The 19507-nt window shown below is 35.7% G+C and overlaps 2 protein-coding genes and 1 long non-coding RNA gene across 3 annotated transcripts; 2 read left to right on the top strand and 1 right to left on the bottom strand.

Moving 5' to 3' along the window:
- The first annotated feature begins 4361 nt into the window (after positions 1-4361).
- On the top strand, positions 4362-8689 carry LOC107468208 (protein FRIGIDA-ESSENTIAL 1). Its single transcript, XM_052259308.1, has 6 exons — positions 4362-4811; positions 5923-6733; positions 6808-7013; positions 7097-7128; positions 7214-8344; positions 8480-8689. The coding sequence occupies exons 1-6, from the start codon at positions 4502-4504 to the stop codon at positions 8507-8509; spliced, it is 2520 nt and encodes an 839-aa protein (XP_052115268.1). The 5' UTR covers positions 4362-4501; the 3' UTR covers positions 8510-8689.
- A 4328-nt stretch (positions 8690-13017) lies between these two features.
- LOC107468217 (uncharacterized) lies at positions 13018-13551 on the bottom strand. Its single transcript, XM_052252085.1, has one exon. It carries the CDS (start codon positions 13549-13551, stop codon positions 13018-13020), a length of 534 nt encoding a protein of 177 aa, XP_052108045.1.
- A 2190-nt stretch (positions 13552-15741) lies between these two features.
- On the top strand, positions 15742-16441 carry LOC127745732 (uncharacterized). The gene is made up of 3 exons (XR_008007152.1): positions 15742-15844; positions 16102-16156; positions 16254-16441. It is a non-coding gene; the product is annotated as an uncharacterized LOC127745732 (long non-coding RNA).
- The last annotated feature ends 3066 nt before the right edge of the window (positions 16442-19507 follow it).

Here is a 19507-nt window from a genome sequence, read left to right as displayed (position 1 = left end):
TTTATTCAATGATTCTTCTTGTTTCATGAACCTGAAATACACCAAAATCACATCACAACTACACCACAAGCATTTAATAAAAACACTTCGGTTGTACGAGAATTTACATAGTTGTAGTTTTTTTTTCTTGCATAAAATCTTAAAAGAATTTTTTTTTTCTAAAAAAAATATATGAAATCAGAAGCGGTATATGATAGCACAAGAATAAAAGAAACGATTTTGCTAAGTAGATAATGATTTTTATAAACAATATGAACAATGGGTTCTAGAATTGACCCACTAAAGTAAACAAAATACTCCACCCCCAAATTACCTCCTAAACCTTAACATTAGGATAACCATCCGCATACCTAGTGAATTAAACATCTAATCATTGTTAACTGTACATGAGTAAATCAAATCAAAAGAAATAACCATCTAATTAAAAGTAATCAACATAATCATCTGCATACTTATTGAATTGAACATCCGACATATCCATTGTTCATATTGTTTAGTATTCTCATTGTCTCTCTATACTTTTCCTAAAAGAAATGGTAAGAAAAAAAGAATTACATTTTACCAATTGGTTGATTTACACTGCTTAAATTACTTGCCTGGGTTAAAAACACAACATCATTTTCACTTGCCAAATTTACATATGGCATTCTAAGGACAAAATAAACATTATTCAGTAAAATTAGAGTAATTACATCAAGTTTAAGGAAAATTTAACAAAGAAATAACTTCAGACAATGAATCTTACGTTGGTCTTCATAGTAAACTTTTGTGGAGTGAAGCCCAATTTCTAAAATACTAGTAGTTTTTTGCTGCATTTTGAAAAAGCAAATAATCATCAGGAAAAAACACATAGTAAAATTGTCAAAATACATTGAAAATTGACAAGCATAGCATTTACAATGATAGTTTCTAAATCTTACTCATTATCAGATTCAGTTTCTTTTTGTGACAATGAGTCCTCAACAACTTGTTTTCTTTTTCTGGATTCAGTTCTGGAAAAGCGAACAATCTTTAAGCAAATGAACACAATAAATTTTGCAAAATACACTGACAAAAAAAACTTACTAAATTTGCAAAATAAATTGAAAAAAACACTTGCTAAATTTTGACGAAAAAATAAAGATAGAATTACAATGATAGTTTTAGAATTTTACTCATTTTCAGATTTGGAAATAGATTTTACCAGCTAAGTCAAGCCAAGAGCAACTGCTATATTTTCTTGGGTGGTGTTGATTATACCATACCGTATGTCCAATCTATTATGGGACAGATCAAATAAATATGCCAATTGTTTTAATGGCTTATGTGGCACATTTATGGCAGGAATATGCATCAAACCACTAAATCTCAGTTCTCGAACAATTGCTTCCTTGTCCTCGTTCATGTTTTGGAATTTATCATAGAGTGATCTTGTGGAACATCTTAAATCATGATTTTTCTGTAAATAAATGAGAATCATGTAAATAAATTATACTTATACAAGATAGATTGAGTTGTTCAAACATATATATTCTTACATTATATTTTAGTGCTACATTTGGTGCCATTTTTTCTATAAGGAATAAAAAAATGTTAATACACCGAAAAGCAAACTAAATACATCAAAACACAAACCAAACACACAACTATTATTTTTTTATGACATCATACAATGTGAGATCAAAAAGACATGCAATTGAATCAAACATGCATAAAATGATACTAGAAGTACTAGAATAAAATTCTATGGTTTGTTATAAGAAATTGATGAACAAAATTCTTGATAATGGACAAAAATAGTTACAAATTACTCAAAGATGTACATAATAACATCAGAAGTACAAGAACACTATTTTGTTGTCTAGTTACATTATAAAGAGTACAACAGTACTAAGTACACTTTAATTCTGATGAAATACATAGAAAGACAAGCCAAGTACACTTAAAGACAAACAAAATACACCAAAACACAAACATGAATATAATGATATTAGAAGCACTACAGAAAAACTCATTTCGAAACATGCAAAACTCAAACATGTACCACATTTAAATCCCTCAAACACATGTAAATATAGGTTAAACTATACAACAAACACTACGTAACATTTTTACACCGACCTAACACAGTTATTACCAAATGAAGCGTATAATGAGAACAGTAATGCAATAACACAAAAAAAAAATGCAATATAACTATGTAGCGTTTTGCAATCAGAATGAAAAAGAGAAAAGTAAGAAAATTGCAAGATTAGTGAATATTACCTTCAATAATCTTTCGTCTTTTTTTTTCAGTGTTTATTGGTGAAGATTTCGATTTCAGCTTTGAAACTTCTTTGACTTTTTACAATGATTTTGAGAGAATTTGATCGTTGTTTGAATTTTGAGCTTTGGTCCAGGGAGAAGAACTATTTTTATAATGACGTCCGCGCCAAGTTTGTCAAAATCGCAAGTCTAGGTAAACTCGTGGAGCTGACCTAGACTCGTACGAGTTTACCTGTTATTAATTTTTTGTAAAAAATATATATATCGGGTATAATATATATTTACTCAATATATGCATTCAAACTTAACAATTCAACATCAAAATACATAATAAATTAACATAATACTACAATTATAACAAGTACTCTAGAACACACATTCAAATTCTTCACAAGTATGCATCTAGTTCAACATAAAACATACAGTCACACAATCAAAGCTTCATATAAGACAACAAAAAAAAAAGAAAACAACAAAGCAACAATTAAATATTCTAATAGACTAAAAGTCAAACTGAAATCCTCCAATATCTTCATCTTTCATGGCATCAATATCATCATCTTCACCATCTTCATCATAAACATCATTTCTTTCAAGTTCAGGTTCGACACGGCCAACAGAATCATCATGATTCACATGTCCCTGAACCAACATTCTCAGACATTTTATATTTTTGTCCCTAAATCAACAAATTAATAAAGTACAAACTAAATAATTAAGCAAAATTATTCACTTATCCTTGTTAACAAAGTTAATAAATTCATATTTCAGACATTCAGACATTCAGATTTAATAACAACTAACTAATACTAACAAGTAAGAAGTAACAACTACACATTCAGATTTAAGATATAAAAACTACTTTACAAGTGAGCTGTAGTTACGAACTTATAAGTTAAAGTTGACAGAGTGCACAATATAAAGAAAATAAAAACTTTAATTGCATATCATTGTGCTGAGCAATAGAAAAGGACAGAATGAAAATAACACCTAAACACCAAGACTAAAAACTACAAGATACCACAATGCATAATACACTCCTAGAAAATTAAAGCAGTAAATACTAGCACCTGACAATTTTTTCCCATGGCTAGAGAAGGTAAAGCTTAATTATTTGGCATCAAATAGAAGAACAAAGAAATACAAATAAGTAACAAGATCTGCTCTTGAATACAGGAAAGAAAGCTATAGAAGAAATTCAGATTCAATAACAACAAATTTATATGTCAGAATTTCAGACATTCAGATTCAATAACAGCTGACTAACACTAACAAATAAGAAGTAACAACTACAAATTACAAAATGCAGCAATTCAAAACAGATTAAACTCACACTAACAAGTAACAACTACCAAATGCATCAATTTAGAAACTAATTTTTTTTAAACATACCTGAAGGCTGAATCTGAATGGCTGAATGGAGTAGGCTCAGCTGACACTGACGTTGCTGTGCTGTGCTGTGCAGACAAGCGACGGGCTGCCACCTGACAGAACGAACGGCTGAAGCGTGATGTCCAGCAAAGGACACGACGAGCGACGACAGCATGGCGGACGACAGAGGCTCCACGAGTCCATATTCTTCGATGCAGATTAGGGAGTGAGACAGTGTCGAGCCGAATGAGAGAGTGAGAGTGAGAGAATGGTGTTTTCGAGAATGGCGAACAATGGACGGCAGTGAGGGATGGACAACGAAATGTGAAGGCGAAGAGGGTTTAGAGAAGAGAGTGAATGTGAGCAAAGTGAGGGATTTAGCCGTTTAGGATTACATTGCTGCCTTTCTTCCTTTTTTTTTGGCCTAAAACGGTGCCGTTTTGGCGAAAAAGCTAACCAAAGCAAATTTGCTGACTCGTGAATAAATTTACGAGTTTGACCGAGTTTATTCGAATCTACCCAAAAACGAGTTTATGTCAAAGTTAACTCGATTTCACTACCTAAATTCGTATAAGTTAACGACTTGCGAGTTTGACAATAATGATTTGGGCTATTTGATAGTCTTAAAAGTGCGTATTTACACACATTTTAATTTGAGGATTATTTTTGTTGGACTTGAGCCAATTTATTTAGATTTTTTTGCCAAAAAAAAACTGATATACGTAGTAGGTCCGTGCTATAAGGGCGTTTAAGAAGTAGTGTGTGCATCTTAATTCGTAACGACATTTGCATGCCACATCTTTTGTCGTTTCTAATTGTTGCTCTGATTCTGATTCTGATTACTTATCCAACTTCATCAAATAATTGACGCATCTTTTCCGTTCCAATGTCTCCCCCATCCGTCGATCAAGGTAACGCCGATCCAGAGGAAGAAGAAGAAGAAGAAGTAGAAGAAGAAGTAGAAGAGGAGGTAGAGGAGGAAGAAGAAGAGGAAGAGGAGGAAGAAGAAGAAGAAGATGTACAGGAAGAGGAAGAGGAAGAGGAGGAAGAAGAGGTAGAGGTAGAGGTAGAAGAAGAGGTAGAAGAAGGAGAAGAAGAGGAGGAGGTAGAGGAAGAAGAAGAGGAGCCAGAAAACGACGGTGATGATAAAGGCTACGCCTCAGATTCTGTATCCGATGCCGACAACGATCGCATAGGTTTTTCCCAATTCAACATTAGTTCTCAATTTTATGCTGAATACTTTTGATGCAATGGTGCTGCTTTACATGATCATGCCCTATAATATTTCTGTTGATTTATGTCTGTTTCTATATCAAGTGTGATGTTGATTTTACTTGTTTTATTTGGTTTCTCTGTGTGTTTATGTGTTGGGGGAGGGGTTGTTCTGGATAAGATTTCTTGTGGATGCTCCTCAGGCTTGGTGGTTGTTTTGTTAGGCTAGGCTCAAGGTCTTATTATTCTGGTCCTTCAGAATAAGGTCCAGTCTCCATTCACCATGATCATTCTCCTTCATACTGTTGTATTGCAAAAATAAAATTAAAAAAGTTGTCTGGCTAAAAAGATTTTTCAATTCCAGTGATGAAAACCCAGCATATGATCACTGAACCTTGTTGTACACAACCCAGTGCAAACAGCCTGAAGCTGAATATGCCCTCCCCAGTCCAGGGAGGGTATCTTATATGGGCCTTTATGTGGTGGTGGTTTTGATCATTAATGCTGTGGCCTGCAAGGTTGATTGTGGCTGGCATTCCAATTGTAAGTGTATCTTTATTATGTTACTCCATTGGTTTGAACGAATCCTTTGAGCTAGTTATTGGGCCGGATTGATTTCATTATAAGGAAATTTGTGTTTGATAATGGAGAGGAAAAGGAAACAATGGGTCCTAGAGGAAATTTATGCTAATTAGGGCTGAGAAGTATACCTTGCCGGTTTGAGCTGAAGCACATTTTTTCGAGGCGAATTCGTGCGCAGATAGAGTTGGATCCAAACCAATATTTTTGATTGGCTTGTGCAATATTCAATAAATATATGGAAGTATTAAACATAACATAATTCTGTGAAGGGTGCTGCTATTCTCTATGAGAATTCTGTGATGACATATCTTTGGCACAAATCTTCTTGTCGAATATCATTGTTGGTGCTTTTATCTGATAGCTGTTTTATACCTTAGTACAGACTTTCATAGTTTGTGTTGAGGCTGATAACATAATTTGGTCTATTGTCTGATGAAATATTGAATTTGGAGAAATGATTCTCCAGTTTTGAAAGAAATAATTTTTGGATTAAGTTTTTATTTTCTTTTGTAGATTCATGCCAACAAATGGAATCTGAAGTACAAGAGAGGAACTTGAGGCCAACTTATACTATGGCGGAAAACCCTATAGTAATGTCTTCTCCTAGTATGCCATCCAATGAAGAGAATCATGCCATTCTCAAAGCATCTAGTCCTTCATCTGAGGAACTAAGTTTTAAAAAGGAAGACGTTCACGCAACACGCGAAATTTCAAGTCATCCCAAATCAGTAAATGATTTTGCTTCCGCTAAAGATGGCAAAAGTCAAGTTTTAGACTCCAGCCAACAGATGAAATCTGAGGGACTAGGGGGGGACTTGAGGCCAGCTTCTACCGTGGCAGAAAACCCTGTAATAAAGCCTTCTCCTAGTCTGTGTTCCAAAGAAGAGAATTGTGTCATTCTCAAAGCATGTGTTGTTTCTGCTCCTTCATCTGACACGCTAGCTTTGAAAAAGGAACAAGTTTTCCCAACTCCAAAAATTTCAAATTCTTGTCATCCCAAATCAGTTAAAGACTTGGCCCCAGCAGATGATGGCAAAAATCAAGTTTTAGATGTTGATGGTGCAAATACTGGAATTGTTCAACTAACATACAATGTTGGAGGGTGCAATGAACCAAGTAACGATAGCAAAGCTGATTTAGGTGGTGTTAAGGATATGGATTCTGGGGCCACCAAGTTGTCTAGTAACATTGGAAAAGACATCGCTATTGGCCTTCCTCAAACGGATGCCTTTGTTGGGAGTGCCAATGGCAGTCAGAATTCCTTGAAAAGAACTGTACCATTGGAAGTAGAATCAAAGGATGATGTAAAACAAATCAAATCAAGGTCTGTTAGCAATGCCTTTTAATTAGTAGAATTTTAACCGTCAGGTTTTTCTAATTAACTGCTTTTGATGGTAGGACTATAGTTCCGTCTTCGAATACTGAGATGAAGGATGGAAACAAACACCAGGGAATTATATGTGCCTTTTTTGCTAAAGGGTGGTGCATCAGAGGTAATTCCTGTAGCTTTCTTCATATAAAAGATTCTGCAAAGGATACTGGCCAGGAGACTCAGGGGGACTTGGATAAAGCAAAGCAGAAGAGAGAACTGGAATTAGAAGAAGGTATGTGATATCACCTGTATATTCAAGTTGTTCATTAACTCTACATTCTAAACATATTTCAAATAGAAAATATTTTCTTGCAGGTACCAGGGACAATATCAAAAGAACCAGGACGGTTAGTACTCCAGTACCACTTACTGCTTCGCTGTAAGGTATATATTTGCATCTTCTGAATCCCTTTGAGTATAACGTGTATGCAGAATGACCAAGAAGAAATCTCAGACTGGCATCCTTGTCAAGAAAAAAATAAGTACCAGTTGAGGGACATCTTGTTTCCAGAGAGTAGATTTACAAGCAAATATTTCAACACAAATCTCTCATCCTATTCAAATCATGCAGCGGGATTGAGTATAGCTCAAAACCATCATATGTACAATGGATATACTTCTGCAGTTTTGAGTCGTTCACCTAAGTTGAGCTTTGTTACTCAGAAACTTTTGAATAGTGACAAAGAATATAATGCCTCTAGATCTGCTTTCTCTGGCTCAGAGCGGGAGGAGTTGCCATCGGTTGGTTCATCTAGGATTCCAATACACTCTGCCGCATATATATCAAAAATATGTTCTTATGATTGGGAACCTTCTGTGCCATTTCGACCATCATTTTTCATTACGTCAATGAATGTATCATCTCTGGGAGACCTGTATGACCCTCTTCGAGATAGCATTGAGATACCAAATATAGGAGATGGGTCTTTGAAAGCTTCCCTCTTAATTCATGGATCATCCATCCAGGCTTCATCACAGGTGCTGAAATATGGCGATTCAGCTGTAGTTGGGAAACATATGTCTGATTTTAATGATGAGAAAAGTTCCGTATCTTCTCATAATAGATTTGGTGAGAACCAACCAAACAAAAATTTGGTTCCTCATGAAAAAGATTGTCATGCAACTGAAATGGAAATAACATCAGGGACTTGTATGAACTACCCCAATGGTAAAATCGGCATGGGGAAAGATGTTACAAAATCAGAGAGAGAATGGACTGAACATGATGCCAAACATCATGGTGAAGGATCAGCGCACAAGAAGAGAGTAGATAGGGATAAGAAAATTAATGATACAGATGCCGATTTGCAGACTGACTGCAGTGTGCAGAAGGATTCCAAAGCAATGAGACACTTTCGTGCAGCTCTTGTTGACTTGGTGAAAGAGTTGTTAAAACCATCTTGGCACGAGGGCCGTCTTAGTAAGGATGCACATATCTTGATAGTTAAAAGATCAGTTGACAAGATACTCAGCACCTTAGAGCCTCAGCAAATTCCAACCACTATAGATGCTACTAAGCAATATGTTTCTTTGTATCGTGGAAAAATTGCAAAGATGGTCAATGTAAGTGTCCTTTTCTATGACATTGTTTATGATTCATCTTTGTTGTTGTTGTTGTTGTTTATGATTCAACTTTGGAATTACTTTGACATTTTTTTGTGATGTCTTCCATTTGATAGAAGTATCTTTTATTTGCAGGGATATATCAACAAATTTGGCAAGTCTTGATATGCTAGGCCCAAACACCTTTGTTGTACAGTTTCTTATCAGTTTGGCTGATACTAATTCAAAACTTCTGCTTGAGGCTATCTGTTTCATAGTAAAGGTTGATTTGGAATGTTTTGAATTTTCTAAGATGTTTGTTTGAAATATATATCATGCTTTTCTTGCTTGTTGCATTCTGAAGTAGACTTGTTTGTTTCATATGTTAGAATTTCATGGTTTATAAGGATGCCTCATTTTCATTAGATGATATATTAAAACATTTTCGTACTTATTGTTAGAATCTGCAGATAATACAAAATCTGTTGGGAAATGATAGTTAATTGTGATATTTTGTAATTTTTTATGTTTGCTTCTTCTAGTCTATATAAATTAGACCTTGCTGTGTAGCTGAGTCACCCGGAATTCATAAAACATTTCTATCCTCTTCTAGAGTCTAGAGAGAAATAGAATTTGGTCCGTGCAGTCAGGATGGACAGTTTGATTGCCAGATCATCTTCTGCTGCACTGTTTTGCTGCTGTAGTTTGACACCTCCTTGTGGTTGTATCCAGCAATTGAATGCAACGTCAACTCTTGTCAAGCATAGCACTACCCCACAGACCGCGACACCATGCACCGCCTCATCTCCACATTTAGTTCATTGTTTGCCAAGCGTCTCCCCTTCTGCCAACATGTGTGGGTTTGTTTGCTGGTGTTTTCCACCATCGATTATGTCAGTGTCACCTTGGTGTTAGCATTTTGGATTTCGTTCTCTTTCCCCAGAAGATCATTTTTTATCAAACACATTTCTTGAATTTCCTTTTTTACCCCTATTTTTATCTGTGTTCCTCCCAAATGTCTGTTGCAATCACCAAGACAGACTCCAAAGCTAATCCTACTGCTCCATCAGTTAGCCATTGTCCCTTCTGCCATTGACAAGCTAGATGACAACAATTACAAAACTTGGTATGGGACATTAAACTTTGGCTCTCACTATGCTTAATGACATTGCTGAAATCAGGTATCGTTAGTGGGTTAAGGTTGATTCTCAGCTCTATAATATGATCAAAACCTCTATCAACACCCTTGAAAAAAAAATTTCCATGCATGTCACTTCTGAAGCCATTTGGACACAAGCTAAGGCTCTACCAATGACACCCAACACTTACATGAGGTTTTTTAGAACTTCATGAACATCATTGGTCGTTAACAACTCATTCCTATGTCTGCTTACTTGGGTAAGATTCATGGTGCTTTCCATGATTTCAACAAGTTACTACCTCCTGCTGTAACCCCAATAAAAAAGTTGGAGTAGTGGAGCACATTCTTTATGCTTCTGGATCTGTATGGTTTGCTTGTTGAGTATTTTTCGCCCATCATTTAATTTTGTGGTCCCCTACAGTTTTGTCATTTTTGCTTTGATTTCTGTCAAGCATCCTCGAGTTTGCTATTACACAATCCTCAAATTGATACTTCTGCTCATCTCAGAGTTGTGGTCGGGGTTGTTCTTGCACTGTAATTTGGGACATGAATGACTAAAACGTGATTATTTCTGCCGTTTGCGCCGTACCATAGATAAGTATTACACTCTACATGGCTGCCACTCACTGCATTGTGCATTGTCATCTCCAGCTTTAGTTCATTTTGATATTTGGGTTTCTAGTGGTACTGCTTTACTTTGGGTTTCAAGTATTGTTACCTTTATTAATGATTATTCTCATTGTACTTGGTCATTTCTAATGAGAAGTCAGTGTGAGTTGTTTTCATTTTTTACAAATTATATATTCACCTTGTGTAGTGACAATGCAATAGAATAGTTGTCTTATCAATTTCAAAGTTTTATGGCCTCATATAGTGTCCTTCATCATACATCCTGCACTTATACACCTCAACAAAATCTTGCTCAGTGTAAAAATGATCACCTAATTAAAACAACTTGGACTTTCTTTGCTCCCATGTTTTATCTAGGTTTTGTTTTATGTTTGTTGTTGTGGTGGTGGTGGGAGAAGGGGAGGGGGGGGGTATCCTTTCTGCGTATAATCTCATTCATCGCATGTCTTCATCAGTTTAGGTAGCCAGTCACCTTACACAGTGTTGTTTTCACATACACCCATGCGATCTCTCCATTGTATCCTTGGATCCACATGTTTTGTCCATAACCTTGCCCAATGTTTTGAGAAACTTTCTGTTTGGCTCCTCTGATGTGTCTTCCTTGGGAATGATAGGTTGCACAAGGGTTTATGGCTGTCCTCCTACTTAGTGTTTGTCTATGTTGATCATATTCTTTGACAGTTTTCCTTTCTTTGGGTTCTTTTACCCCCTTCCCCCAACACCTATCATTGAAGATTTGCCCCCACAGCCAGTGCCTAAGTCTCCTGCTCCCTACCCCACTTTCTCCCAGCTCAACACCCTACCTGACCCTACCTCCCCCTTCACTTTATCGTCGTTGTCCTAAGTCCTAGCCACTTCCCAAGCTAGCCACCCAACCACCTGTTAAGTTTGAGCCTAAACTGCCACCAAGTATGGAGCAACCTACGGACTCCCGTCTAGCGCTTAGTCCCTAGGTGGCTTTGGTTCTGCATCCTGAGTCTACCCTTCTTTATTTCTCTCCATAAAGGTATTATATCTGTAATTATTTTTCTCATTAAGTTGCTAGTGTCTGTCTCTTTCATTTTGCTTGTTTCTCTTTTATGTTTATTCCTAAATCTCCAGGAGAAGCCTTGTCTCATCCCTAGGTGGAGACAAACTATCCTTGATGAAATATGTGCACCTCAGTACAGAGGTGCATGGGAACTGCCACTAGGAAAAACCTGTGGTTGGTTGTCAGCAGATATATACTGTGAAAGTTGGTCTGACTGGCACTATTGTTTGCCACAAGAACTCGCTCAGTTTCCAGGGCTGTACTACTTTCTCTCTTATGGTCAAGATGACATCTGTTCATCTCTGTCTTGCCATGGCTGCCATGTGGATTTTCATCAGCTTTGCGAATCATTCTGTAGTCTTAAGCATCCCTTTGAGCTTGGTTTGGTTGCTTCTCCATTGTGGTTCAATCGTTTGGCATGAGCCAGAGTGAATTAGATTAGATTACTCTATGTTTTACTGTCATACTCCTTGAAAATGCACACATCTGATTGTGTATGTTGATATTGTCATTACTGAACTAGCAGGTAATGATGATATAACTTGTCTTTAACAATCTATATCACCATTTCTAAAGCAAAGACCTTGACAGATTTCATTACTTCCTTGGCATAGAAGTGGCAAAATTTAAAGATAGCATTGTCCTTTTACAGAAAAAATACACTATGGACATCATATAAGAACTCGGCTAACATGGAGCCAAGGAGTGTGAATGTCCAAGGAAAATTAAAAGAGCCTATCTTGTAGGAAGTTGCATTTCGAAAACATGCATGGAGGTTCTGTCTGAATGCCATGTTGAGATCATGAGTCTTAGGTACCAAAAGGAAGAGCAAAGGGAACAAAAACTTTTAAAGTCTGAATGATATCAAGATACATTAACATGATATATTTTGATGTATATGGTGTAATACAAAATATGAAGCACTATTCCTATTTACAGTAAGATTAGACTCCTAAACCCTAATTAATTAAAGAAACTTCCTATAAATAAAAGGAACTATAAAATTCAATCTTAAGAGGTCATCTAAGTAATTTTTAATATGCAAAATATGATGCAAGGTATTTGATGATATTTTAAGAAAACGGAGATATCACTATTGTCTCTAGCAGGGTTCATGCTGTTAGGATTTCATGCATCTGAACATTTATGGAAAGTACCTTAGAATATGCAGCATGCTAAGCAGGTTTTCTCAATGGCTCAACTGGGGTTTTTGCGATATTTATTGTTGATGGTTGATTCACTATGTAAAACATGTAAAAAGCCGCAATTTGAAATCTCTATTTATCACAAATTCACAATAAAAGATGATGTCAAATCATGGTATTGTGTTTATCATAGTTTCAGTTGCATTCTTCAGTTTCCTAACTTTATGGATAATTGTGTTGCTCTTTGATGATGGACTGTGTAAATGAAAGGAGAAATTCAGAATTTTACTAAGGTACTGTTTCTCATTTCACTTAATGACGGAAAGTATGTTGTTCCATCCAGCCTATACTCATGTAAGTGTCATTTTCTTTGAATATTTATTTCAGTATTTTTGTATAGTTCTCTCGTGGTCATTATTAAATCTTTGGCAAAAAAATACTAAATTATTAGCTGATTAAGCAAATAGAATATTAATAACTTTGTGCATCATGTTTCTTATCTTACCAAAAGAAAAAAAAAATGTTATTAGCTTTGAATAGCTAAATAAAATTAAAAAAGGGTAGAAACTAGAAAATATCAGTAGTTTAATGTTAATTATTGTGATGACATTACTGCAGTAACTGATGTTAGATCAAATAGTGTCACATTTATTCTTCTGAGAAACTACATAGCTATGTAAGGCCAAATACTTGATGCCATTCTCTGTTCTTTGAAGAAAGAATTCCACAGGGAATAAACCTTGTATCATCAAATTTCTGGAATGGATTGTGCTTTAGCAACAGTTGGCTTAATGGCTTGCGAGTCTCGGCATGGTGAAAGAAAGCACTTCATTTTTTGGCCAAATCTTCTCCTTGTGGTGCTTTCGTTGGTTTTATGTCTGCTTGCTTTGCTATGTTGTTCCTGATGTTTCATTACGCTGCCTGTTTTCCCACTTGACATCTTACTACTGCTATGAGTTGCTAGTAATGAGCCTAAAGAACTAGATTGATTTCTGATCAAAGACTGACTTGAAAATGCTTGTGGTTGAAGTTGACCATTGGAAATAAGAAGATCAGCAGGTATGATCTTGATTGCATCGACTGTGGAATTTAAGTCTGGTTTAGTGCTGCTAAATTCAAATTCTGGGTTTTGCTTGCTTTCCTGGTAGTATTTGGCATGGTTAGGAGAAGGGAGCATTGATTGCCCTTGGATAGAAACAAGGCCGCTAAAAGAGAGTGAATCTGGTGAAACACTATCTGCTGCGACATGGGAGGTAAGCATGTTTCCTTGCCACACAGCCATTGGTTTATGTCTAATTGGTTATGAGTTGAAAACTTATATATGCAGATACTTTACTTGCTGGAAGTTGAAACCACCTTTTAAGTCCATTGGATTGTGTTTTGCCGACTTCAAGTTTGTTTGTTCTCAAGTTTCATCTTTTCCCCTACTTTAGTCCCCCTTTGTGAAGCAGAATTTAACCGTGTAAGCATATAGCATATTTAATTGAGGAGTGATGTGTACACATTGGAAAGTTCATTTACCATAATCATAGGATGTAGTGTAGGTCCCGCTCAAGGGTGAAGCCGCACTCTCTCCTTTGATGAACTGATAAGGTCCCAAATGAGTACGTCCAACATCAGTCAAAATCAATTCTTTATTATTTTTAGGAGTAATTCTTGACGAACCAAGCTTTAAGGAATAATTTGTAAGTAAATATTGGTGATTTTGTGCAATTAGCAAATTGATTCACTAATAACATAGATTATTCATGGTTCGTCATTTTTCTTTTGATGCCAAAATTTTATTTTGGCTTGTTGGGATTCAGTTTAGTAAATAATTGAACGTTGTGTATGAATTTTGTCATCTTTGAATGTGAGGTTGTCACATCCATCATTTGGCCAAGTACATCCATAGAAGACTGAAGAAATATGTGTGATATTACCAAGGTTGAGTGATATGTATAATACACCCATGTCATATTCAAGGTCGGTATCGAATCTTAAGCTTGTCTTTAAGGCCATGTGTGTGTCCCTTAGTGCTTGAATGGTATAGTGCCACCCGAATAGCATCTTGCTCAAGTGGCTGATCCTACGAGGATGTTGAGTTTTGCTGGCTGAAGAACGGACAAATATTCCTTTTTGTTTCTTCTTTTCCGATTTTTACATAATATCACCGATCAGCGACGGTTGTGGTCTCTACAAGCTCAAGGATTGATTTTCAGTTTCTTAGCAACTGTAAAGCGCAAGTGTGACCCTTCAAGGATTGAGAACTTGCCCCAATGTTGGGAATGTTAAATGGCGAATGCTATGGTACCTTACAAATGGTGTTTAATTGACAAGAAAGGTAAATAATTAATATTTAATAAATTTTGATTAATTGATTTTTTTTTATTTTAAAAAACAAGTTACACTTAGACACTAAATAAAAGGTACCATAGAATTAGTCATGTTAAATAGTAATGTAATAATTTCGTAAGGCAATATATGGGATACTGTTAACTCGTGTGGTCTATCATTGAATTGGAATGGTTTGGTACTTGTTGGTTAGCATGGCTAATGATGATCTATTCTCTCTTCTTTTCTTTTTACACAAGTATCAAGAGAGGTTTATGTTTCGAGGCATACCTGAAATGAATTGTATGTGAATTGGGCTTGGAAAAGAGGTTGGAAATAAGGTGAGTTGACTTAGATGTGATTTTGCGTCAATTCCGAAAGATGATGAGGGTATTTATAAAGGATTTCAATGCTTAATTTAGCAAGAGTTTTAGTAGATTTAAGAAATATTAGGATCGAGAATACCTAAGGTTGATGAGGTATTTATAGAAAAAGTTGTGACTTGATTATTACTGCATAATCTTCTCATTTGTGGTAATGGGTAGTTGTTCTCCTAATTACCCCATGTAAAAGTGGTTACTAAAATATTTTTAAAAGTAGTGGAGTGATAAATCTTTGCTTGCCACACAAGTTGGGTCGGCTGCAAGTCATGAGACCTGTGCTCCAAAAGTCGGGCAAATGGACCCATGTTGATTATGTCCCTAGTCGATTGGACTAGTAAGTTTATTGGGCTTACTTAAAATGGCCCAATCTTTTCTAGTTTCTAGGTACATGGTCCTGAATTATCTGGATTAGGGTATGAACAGCTCTCCTATTGATAGTTAGGCTCTGAAAAATTGTGTTTTAGGCAAGTCATAGGATAGGATGAATTTTACTGATTGTTTCTCTCATAAATTTATATTAATTCTTGGAGAACTCAGCCTTTGAGCCCTTATATGAGATCCAAATCTTAACATGATTTACCACATGGATGAATTAAATTCTCGACATATTTTAATGACGGCATCATTTTAATTGTTCACGCGTCTTTTTAGTTACTTAGGTAACCGTGCATATAATTTAAATTAGTAGGATATTACCCTATATTCCTACTTATAATTGTGTATATATAGTCTTCTCCCTCTACTCTTTTCTTTTTTACATCTTTTACCCTATTATTTTTCTACCTTCTGATTTTTTGTAGTCTTACATCCTTCAACCTTTGGAGCTTTACAAGTCTCAGACCACGTTTTTCCTATTGCACTACCACTTTGTCTTTTAAGGTTGGTATCTTCTCCTTGGCTATTTTTTTTCCTGATTTTATTTGTGATTTTGCTTGAAATTTCTTGATGGTTTTGCATGGAATTGTTTGTGCTTGACATTGCTTTTACGGTAGAAAAGACTATAGCTTCTTTTAAATTTTTTCTTTCTTGAATTTTTTTTAGATATACCTGTTTTGATTTTTGAAAATTTTCTGGTTTATGCTTTTAGTTCTTCTAGTTTCTTGTATGTTTGAGGTTGTTTTTGTTTTGATATATAGGCTTTTCTCTCTCGCTAGTAGTGTTGTTGCCATTCATGGAGATAGCGCCACTAAGGTGATGGCTTTTTCCCTCCTAACCATGTTGGTAAAGGTTGTGGCTTTAAGCTTTTGGACTTCTTTCATGTGTTTAGACATTCTTTTTTCTTTTGTAGGTTGTATTCTCATGTCTCCTTCTATAGTTGTCATTTTGCCTTCGAATATATTAGAAAATGTCATGTGGATAGACTCAACTGTGTTAAATGCTATTTTCGTTATGGATATAGAAATGTTAGAGAAATTACTCATACTTTTTGTAAAAACAAAAATGAAGAGGAGAACTATGATTTGTTAGCGCCTGACTTTGAGGAGAGAGTGTGTTACCCTTTACCTGACAACTCGGATTCCCATTTCATATATATTTATAAGTATTTCTTTGATATGATAGGAATTAAGATCCCTTTTACCGAGTTTGAGATGAATGTTATATTTGCCTCCAAAGTAACTTTCATTCAACTTCACCTCAATTCTTAGGATTTCATGCACATTTATCAGGCCGTGTGTCAAGTCCTTAGACTTTTTGTTTCTCTCTTAGTTTTCTTTTACTTCTTGTACTTTACCAAACCTGTTGGTTCCACCAAAAGACAATAATGGGCATTCTTTGAAGCTCAACAAGGTTGGAAGTGTTCTCCATTTCTTAGAAATTCTTCTATGATTTTAAGAACTATTATTTTAAGCTTGAACTTTGGGGAGAATTCTGGGTTTTTTGCCTGAATGATAAGTCGAAGTATCTGTTTCATTGTACTAGAATTCTAAACCAGAAGTAGTTCGATATGACTTAATGACTTGGATGAGAAAAAGGCCATGATTGTAGAAATAAATGTTGGGGCCGATCTCCTAATCTTCCCACCAAAACCTTGTTGATTGGTAAGTCTAGTTACATGCGGATTGAATTGGGTAGGTCTATATAGATTAATCTTTATGGTACAGAGTGTTGGGCGGTCAAAGAGGAGCACGAACATAAGCTAAGTGTGGCAGAGACGAAAATGTTGAGATGGATGAGTGGTCATACGCGATTGGATAAGATAAGGAACGAAGATATAAGGAAGAGAGTTAGAGTAGCACGCATTGTGAAAAAGATGGTAGAATTGCGTCTCAAGTGGTTTGGACATGTGAGAAGAAGATCGACAAAACACCCAGTCAGGAGGTGGATGAGATGAAAGATGGACAAGGGGTGAAAGGCAGAGGAAGACCTAAGAAGACTATCCATAAGGTGGTCAAACGAGATCTACATGTAAACAGTCTCTCTGTAGACATGATACATGACAGAGCTCAATGGCGTCGCTTGATTCATGTAGTCGACCCCACCTAGTGGGACAAGACTTTGTTGTTGTTGTTGTTGTTTTAGATAGTAATAAAAGCAGTCTTATCCTAGTCATCCGAATACATAAGTATTTGGTTGTAACCAGAATAAGCATTCATAAAACTTAAAGATTGAAATCCAGATGAACTATCAACTAATTTATCAATACAAAGTAAATGATATGCATCTTTTGCACAGGCCTTATTAAGGTCAATAAAGTCCATGCACATTCCATTTGCCATTGTATTTTAACCATGATTACATTGTTAACCAACTTGTGAATCTGATTTCTTTTATAAACCTGACATCAAGTAGTTTTTGAGTTTATTCTAGGAAAACTTTCTTTTTGTCTGTGTTGAGGTCTTTCTTCTTCTTAGCTGGAGGTTGGATGAAAGAATTCAGTGCCATCTTGTGGTAGATGACATTTAGGTCAGTCTCAAGCATGTTTGTTGGGGTCCAACAAAACAAGTTCACATTCTGTTGCAGCAAGCCAATGAGTTGTTCCTTTTCTATTTCATGTAGTGCATCTCCCATGTAGGTGAATTTGTTTTTGTCCTCTCTTAGTATTACTTTGGTCAAGGTGTCTGTTGACATATGTCAGTCTTATATGTCTGATCTGAATTGATCTCTATAAGGGAAGGTAAGCTCTTCGAGTTATAGACTGCATGTATGTACTGTTGCTCAGGTGGCTTTTGGGTGTTTTTCTTGAGGCTCGCGTTATAGCGTTGCCAAGCTTTCATCTGGTTAGCGTGAACTACCATAATTATATTATCTTGCATGGAAACTTGACACATAAGTGTATAATAAAGAGGGGCGTCCTAGAATAATGTTATATGGGATCTGACATTCCACGACTAAATATTGTATATCTAGGATTTTTACAATTCGATTGATCACTTATTATTGTTTGTAACCATATATAACCAAGTATTGAAATATGCTCACTTGAGAATCCTACCAATTCACCTGTGAATGGTTGCAGGACTTTGTCACTTAGCTTCATTTTTTAGAAAAAACTACTCTCTAGATGTAGAAATACCTTTCATACCAATAGATCTTCCACCTGGAGTGATATGACTATGTGGTCATCTAAATTTTTTTTGGGATATTTAGCTTGGTGATTGGGGTCGATTCAGATTTGGTTACTGATATCATGACTCTGTATGACCTCTTTTTGGAGGAGTTGTTACTGCCTCCACTTGCAAAGTCACCAAAAATGCAATTAATAATGTTGCTCGATTGTGTATGATTTTCAGGTACCTTTCTTCACTTATCTTTATGGCTGCCATTTGTTTTGGATGATTATCCGAGTTGTGCTGTGTTTCTCCTATGTTCGTGCCCGTCAATATATTTGTCCAATAAGCCTTGCCGAGCTAATTTCTTGAGGAGATCCTTTGCCATGATGCAGTCATCCATGGTATTCCGTACTTTTGGTGGATAGTGCAATACTTCGACTTGTTGACATATCGCTGATCTTGATATGCTCTAGCTTTGTGTGGAGGTCTGTAGGGCTGCTCATGGATCGGATCGATATGGCTGGAAATTTGATCCGATCTGCACTATACTCATTGGATCGGATCAAATCGGATACCATATTCGCCTTTTTTTAGGTCAGATCCGATGAGTATATCAGAATATCCGCATATCAGAATATGTTTTAAAAGTCTTATTTCTATAAAAAAAAATGTCACCAAAACCCATTTTTTTCACATTTTTAAACCAATTTACTCCTAAAATATTATCAATCAAGGTTCTTTTGATTCTTGAGTAATTGAAAAACACATATTACAAAATATAATCACAATACTTATTAGTTAAAGTATAATATAAAAATAACCCAATATAACTTTTAACATCCCACTAAAATTCATAAAACAACAACCTAAACACAACACACTTAAATTAAAAATTCATAAAACACACTAAATCAGCACACTAAAACACCAAGCTCCAATTGAAGCCCTTTAAATTTCAGCAACCATTCATTCCTATTAAGAAAGAGCAAGTGAGAAAAATTAGTGAAACATGTTAGAATAAATTGAAAGAAGCAATGTAAATAATTATGTG

This window comes from Arachis duranensis, chromosome 1 (genome assembly GCF_000817695.3).
Source record: "Arachis duranensis cultivar V14167 chromosome 1, aradu.V14167.gnm2.J7QH, whole genome shotgun sequence".
NCBI classification, from domain to species: domain Eukaryota; kingdom Viridiplantae; phylum Streptophyta; class Magnoliopsida; order Fabales; family Fabaceae; genus Arachis; species Arachis duranensis.
This window is presented reverse-complemented; position numbering and strand designations above follow the sequence as displayed.